General features: G+C 45.5%; 1 protein-coding gene across 3 annotated transcripts; it reads left to right on the plus strand.

The window, feature by feature from the left end:
* Positions 1-488: 488 nt before the first annotated feature.
* Positions 489-6,357, plus strand: TMEM254 (transmembrane protein 254). Of its 3 annotated transcripts, none has more exons than XM_067710374.1 (4): positions 489-654; positions 1,805-1,908; positions 2,096-2,155; positions 4,615-6,357. In XM_067710374.1, exons 1-4 carry the CDS (start codon positions 565-567, stop codon positions 4,733-4,735), a joined length of 375 nt encoding a protein of 124 aa, XP_067566475.1. In that variant the 5' UTR covers positions 489-564; the 3' UTR covers positions 4,736-6,357. The 3 variants fall into 3 exon arrangements, with proteins under 3 accessions (XP_067566475.1, XP_067566476.1, XP_067566474.1); XM_067710375.1 differs by lacking the exons at positions 489-654; positions 4,615-6,357 and adding exons at positions 731-1,038; positions 3,433-4,605; XM_067710373.1 differs by lacking the exon at positions 489-654 and adding an exon at positions 764-1,038.
* Positions 6,358-6,821: the final 464 nt, after the last annotated feature.

Below are 6,821 nucleotides of genomic sequence, written 5' to 3' on the forward strand. Positions count from 1 at the left end.
CAGCGAGCCACAGCACAAGTCGTGTGTCCCCCCCAGGGACATTGTTGTTCTTCTTACAACACTTGTAAGAAGAAAAGGAAGTTGGGAAGGCTATAAAAAACAAAGAGTCCATGGGTTTTCTTTGGCTGAGTCGTTGCCAGGAAAGAAGACAGGTCTTCTCCCTATCAGCCTCTGCTAACGTCACAGAGTGTGAGAGTTCCCCCTTCCAGTAGCCCAAGTCTATTTAATTGCACTTTCTATTTATTAATTTTTTTTACATTTCCCACAGAGCACAGCAGAGCTGAAGTTCAAAAATTAGATCCATAGTCATTAAGAGCATAAAGCACCATCTATTCCAACAGCATTATCTTAAGCCCCAGAAAGTGACACTCAGAGAGGGGTCTCCCCAGCGCACCAGGCCAGAGCCGATGGAGACTCGTTTTCAGTTTCAGGCCCACTGACTCTTCTCCCTCTGGGGAGGTAGGTGAGAGGAGGGAGGAGTGTTTGCCATGGCCCCGCCCCCATCCTTGCCTTCCTGCAGAGCAGAGGTGACCTGCTCGGCATTCCCTGGGACGTGCTGCAGCGATGGGGAAGGCAGGAGGAGATGAGACGTACTTCCAGAGGAGCAGTCTGTTCTGGGTCACTGTCATCACCCTCTCCTTTGGCTATTACACGGTAAGGGCAGCGGGCCCCGGGCAAGGCCATGCGAGGGGACAGAGTGCTGCCTTGAGCCACAAGATCCGCACCTACGACACGGAGAGGTCGCGCAGGCGCAATCGCGGCTCTCGAGCGCTCTAAGCCAGGGCACTAGACCCGGGAAGAAGACGCAGGCGCACCCGTCTGCCCGCGCCTTCCGCCTGTGTTGAGATCTTGAGAAACCGGTTGCCCACGCTTTCCCTATATGAAGGCAGGGAATACTCCCCACCCCATGACTCGGTGTCTAGATCTTTCAAGATGGTGGTGGCGAAGTCGAATGCCGGTGGGGCTGCTACCTCCTATTTCCGTACAGCCAAACCGCTGCCCTCGCTGGTCACGGTCCTGGGGCTAGGATATTTCGGGGTAAGATGTAGGGCGGGGTGCATCTGTTTTGGCCCGCCAGGCTCCCGTAGGGCGAGGGGCGCTGTTGGGGGGGCGGGGTCTTGCGCTTGCGCGCCTGGCGCTTGCCGAGGTTATTGGCGTAAGCGGAAGGTCGGTGGGCTTGCAAGCTTTCTGCTTGAAAATGTACCTGTGTTTGCGTCCCCACGGTTACTAGGGCTTAGCCAGGTTTGAATAGAACTCAAGAAGAAGGAGGTCAAGTTGACGGACAGTTCTAGGCCTGCCAAGTCAGGATAGGGCTTCCAAAGCAGAATGTTTGAGGCAGTTGGAATTGCTTGGAAAATGGGGGTAAACCTCAAGGATGGGTAGAATTTAATGGGCAAGAAGAGTTAGAGAGGATATACATGTTATGACATAGATGTGGAATCATGAAGACAGAGAATCTCTACTGAGAGGAGCAGCGACTTTTGTTTGGCCGACAGAATTCATTTAAAGGATACAGGAAAGATACCCAGAAAAGTAAGTTGAGGACTAAATTGTGTAAGTCATTAATAACAGAAGTCAGCCAACCTGGGCACTAAATCTGATAACCACAGAGTTTCCTCAGCATAAATCTCCCACTAGAATCGCTTTCAGAAAATAGAAGTAAAGAATGGAAGCCCAGATGACTTAGCTCAGAGTTTCTTTGGTCTGTTCCTTGTTCTTATAGAATCGGGAGTATTTAATAGCCTCGGTTAAAAATAGATTTAAGTGACCTAATAGGCATTCTGTGCTTCTGGTTCTCTTTCAGTGGGTGATCTTCTGGCCTGAGGCTATTCCGTATCAGAGCCTCGGGCCGCTGGGCCCCTTCACTCAGTACTTGCTGGAGCATCATCACACCCTCCTGCACAGCTGGTAAGGAGAGCTGCAGCAATGGGGTGTGGACCCTGCAGCTCCAGTGTCCCCGAGGACCTGGAAGGCCCCTGGTTGCCTTCTAAGAGTGGTGCTTGTTCACATGAAAGCACCTTTCTCTTGGGGGTTTCTGTGTTAGATTTCATCAGCAGAGAACCATCACCTTAAGCTAGGCTGACTTTTGTTTCAGGTATTGGCTTGCGTGGCTGATTCACGTGGGAGAGTCCTTGTATGCCATTGTATTGTGCAAGTAAGTGTTTTTAATAGGTCTTTGTCGCTTTTCTCTTGGTATCTAATATAAGTTGAGAGTAGCCACATTTAAATAATTCATGCGCTTGTAGGCCGAGAACACTCTCAGGTAGAGTTGAATCCCCACACCGAATACTGAGCCTCTCTCAGTACCCGGAGGGAGTACTCAGTAAATAGTTAATGAATGGATTCATTTGTGTTAATGAGTCAATTATTTAGTCATTTAATTTAGATGATTTTTCTTCTTTTTTTCAAAAGTCTCTGTATAGCCCCAACTAGAAGAAAAGATTAGGAGGCTGCCTTCTAGTTTGAAAAAGAGCTGTATTGACCTAGCCCAGTGATTCTCAGCCTAGTTTCACCACTGAATCACCTGAGGAGCTTTCTCAACATTCACTTCTCTGGTTTCCAGGCCCAGAGATCCTAATGTAGTAGCCTTGCTTCAGAGGTAGGAACATGTTATTGTTTCAAAGTCTGTAGGTGATTCTGGGATGCACTGCAGCCTAAAAGTCCTGCGACTAGACCCTACTCTACAATTGCCAGTGCAGGATAATACAATGTGAGAGAACTGAAAAAGCTTTTCTTTACATTGAGACTTTATGTAAGCACACAGAAAGTATGGTGTAATGAAAGAGATGGTTATAGTAATGCCAGATTGCTTTGCAATTGATTATTTTTCTTCTGGTCAAGATTAATTACCACCTCTGTTTTTGTGGTATTACTTCTAAAAGTGGAAAATAAGATACTTTATTGTTTTAATAATAAAAGTAATGAATACTTCTTGGGTACACACTATGCCAGACAAGTGCTAACTGATTTAAATAGATTATGTTCCTCCACCTTCTGGTTTATTAAACAAGCTGGACTTTGTAGGAGAGGAAGAGAAAGCAGCTTTATTTTTTCGCCCGTCTCCACTCCCCCAAGGATTACTGTCTGTCTCCCACCTTAGCCCTGGATGAAATCTGAAGCAGGTCCATAGATTTTCCAGTCACTATCTCATATTATCTGGTCAAGTCCAGTCTATTCATTAAAACTATGAACTTTTATCTAATTCAGAACATCTGTTCTCCTCCAGCTGGGGCTCAGCAGCCTGCTGTGGAGAAGAGGGGGTAGTTGATGTCTTCCCTCTCATTCCAGCTTTGTTCCCTGTTCACTAGCGACAGCTGCCTGTGGCCCCTTGGGGTGCTGGGAGTAGTTAGCGGAAGCAGAGCACAGTCTGCCTCGTGATCAGGCAGCTGGGTGCTGTGGTGGTTGCATACCCATTGTTGACTCTTTCCAAAGGAGCCTTGGTGGAGTTTTGAGAAACCGCCCATCACTAGGGATCTCCCTTCTGCAGTTCCCTTGATGGTTCCTTCAGACCTCAGTCAGTATGTCACTGCAGTTTTCCCTTAGGATCTGTAATGGGGGGCGTGGTGGGGGGCAGTTTCCCTTTTATTGAGATCTCTTCTACCCTTTAGTTAGGCCTCTGGGGCGGGGTTGCTTTTAAGCTCACCCATGCCAGTGCCCTTCCACAAGACCTGTAAGGCTCACGATGACAGCTTCCTTATCCGTCCAGCAGGATAAATCTGCAAGTGCGTGCAGTTCCCTGGGCAGCCAAGTACCAGTAGTTAAACGTCTGAGTTAGATATTAAGCCTCCCTCAAATTACTGGGGACTCTTGCCAGGCTGAGTGGTTCCATTGAAGCTGTTCTTTGGGCTGACTTGGGATAGGAAGTGCCGCAGCACTAATACCTCCTTGTAACGGCCTCTTCCGGCTCTCAGTGAGAGCTTAGCTCGGAGGCGTGTGGTCCAGCCCTCCACATTATAGTGTTGGAGTACTTTACACCTATTTTGTTATCGTCATTTGGAGCCTCTAATGAAAACGAAAAGACTCAAACTGAACATCCTGCTCTCAAGTTCTTTGATGGGCAGTGGGAGAAGAGGCATAGAGAGGTTAGGGCACTATTCTCACATTCCTGAAGTCATTTCTTTATGGCCTAACGTGTTGCAGTGTATCATTGGTGACTGTAAACCAGAATGAATATTCCTTTTGACTTATGAACGAATACATTTAAGTGAAAGAATCATGAAGACATGTAGAACAATTGGAAGCCCTACCCCACATCCCACTATCCAGCAATAAAAAGAAATTGATGAATTCCATTTAATCAGACATAAGACTTGACTGAACATTCGACTTTATAGCCATCCCAGTGCTTTCTAACCCTATATGCTCATCAAAATCACGTGAGAAACAGTTTCATAATACCACGTCCTAGGCAGTAGCCAGATTGCTTCCCAGGGAAGAGTGTACCATTCTAAATGCACAAGAAAAACGAAAATCAATGAACTAAGCATTCAAGTTAGTAAGCTGGAGGAGAGCGCAAAATAAGCCCCATGAAAATAGATAGAAGGAATACGTTTTTAAAAAACTAGAAGACAATAACATTAAAATTCTGGTGGATAAATTTTTCTCTTTTTTTAGGTCTAAAGGCATCACGAATAGTTGGACTCAACTCCTCTGGTTCCTGCAGACGTTCCTTTTTGGGATGGCATCTCTCTATTACTTGATTGATTACAGACCGAGACGCCATAAACAAACTTAAAAAAGATATCCAAAAAAAAACTGAATCACTGTTTTGTACACTTGAAACTAATATAATATTGTAAACCAACTATACTTCAATTTTAAAAAAGAGAGAAAATATAGCATATAAAGTTCCTAGGAGATAAAAAAGATGTTCAAAAGCTTTCTCTACACTGACATTCAGCCTCACCTTTTTTGGGGGGTGCTGTGTTTACTTGATCTTTCTAGAAAGTTACGACCCTCTAGTTATTCACTGTTTTCTTCATCTGCTCTGGTTGAACTTGAGTAGGTAGTAGGAAAAGATTTTAGCTTCCCAGTTCTGCAGACTATCCTATTTGGCAGAGGGCTTCCAGCTACCTTCTTGCGGTCCTTGGCTGTGTTGGCATTCTCCCTGTCACCTGGTTTAAGCCACATACTAAGTTTGCTTGTTGGGATATCTTAGCTCCTACCTTCTGATTAAAACACCTTACCCTTACCACCACCATCTTATCAGCTCTCCTTTCCCCAAATTTTTTTTCCACCCACCTGGACCAAAATAGAGTGACACTTCCATAACACATCAGTTCCACCCACATTTGTTAGACACCTGTGAGGCGGGATCTTCTCCTTTCAGGCTTCCATTTCAGATTATGGAGAAAGATGAGGAAGACAAGCAAGTGCCTGGAATGGGGCGGGCCAAGAGGTGACACAGGCACAGAGGACATCCTGGGAACCAAGAAGGAACGACTGGGGAATGCTTTCTCTGCTGCTGCCAGCCAGAAGTGATGCTTCCCTCCACTCGGACCCTCCGACATATAGTGCTCTGTACGTGCAGGATCTGATGTCCACCTTCAAGTCAGGACCACATCTTAAGACAGCTTCGTTTTTTCCTCTAGCACCTGTCCCATTGCCTCACACACAGGTGTTCTCTCAGTGTTTACCGAACAAAGGAGGGAAACTCTGATTTCACTTTGCACTTGTTCAGCATCATTCCAATTTTTATCTGAAAACTGCAGAACACATTCAGTGTACCCTTGCATCAGAGAAAAGCGCAGGACTGCCCTTGACTGGTACCGCCATGTTTCTGTGGGTCCCCTGGTGGGAAACCCGTACCTTTTTCACACTTTCCTATTCTTGGTCACTTTTTCCAGACACTGTAGATGTCTCCCTCCAGTTCTGACTCACTCAGCCATTCCTGTTCTAGAGAGTCTACACTATGCGTTCTCCAACTAGTTACTACCTCTCTCATTCACCTGGTTATAACTTAACTACTGACTGGTTGGGGCAGGAGGGTTACTGACTCACCTCAAGGAGCCTTTAGGGCTCCTTTCCTGGAGGACCGCCTGCTTGTTCACTAGGGACTAGACCTTATTTTCCTTCCATGACACAGTAGGTCATGTTATTTGTTTTAAGCAAACACTTAGGAGAAACAGCCCCCCTTCCCCCAAAAAAGAGGCCTCAAGTAAAAGCACAACCATGAAAGATGATGGACTATGAACTGGTTTTGGTGGAAATCAACTTCCGCACATAAATCCCAGTCTTTCCCTCTGTTTCTCTTGTGATTAAGGGGTTGTTATTAATGGTGCCAAGGATAATATGGCAGATTACTGAATGAAATGTATTAACTTGAATAAAATGTTGTGAATGGTGTCTCCAATCAAATGCTTTTTTTGGTCAGTTTTGATAGTATTGTCACACATTGGATTCTACTCTTTCTCAAAAAGACTCTATTCTGGAACTTTGTAGCAGGGATTTTTTTTTCACTGATAAAGAAATGCAGAATGCCCTAGTTGTAGGACATACGGTCTTCCTTACGTTGCTAGAGCTGTCTATAGTCCACTTAACTCCTCCACGTACACCAAGTTGTGGGTGGACAGAAGCATCTCCTTTCATTGCAGGATTGGTCCCCTGTTTCCACTACATCTCATTCAGTGTTTGATGTAGTCTGCAGCAAGTGAAAGGAGTACTCTGATTTTTTTTAAATGCCAAAAGTATAAAATGCTGTTATCTTATTTGGGGTATTATCATGGCCTAGAGCAAAAAAAGATCTTAGCAAACAGTGCAGGTCATTCATTTTATAGGCCCATAAGCTGCATCCCATGGAGGTGAGGTAACACACAGAGGCC

Source organism: Pseudorca crassidens, chromosome 16 (genome assembly GCF_039906515.1).
Source record: "Pseudorca crassidens isolate mPseCra1 chromosome 16, mPseCra1.hap1, whole genome shotgun sequence".
NCBI classification, from domain to species: Eukaryota; Metazoa; Chordata; class Mammalia; order Artiodactyla; family Delphinidae; genus Pseudorca; species Pseudorca crassidens.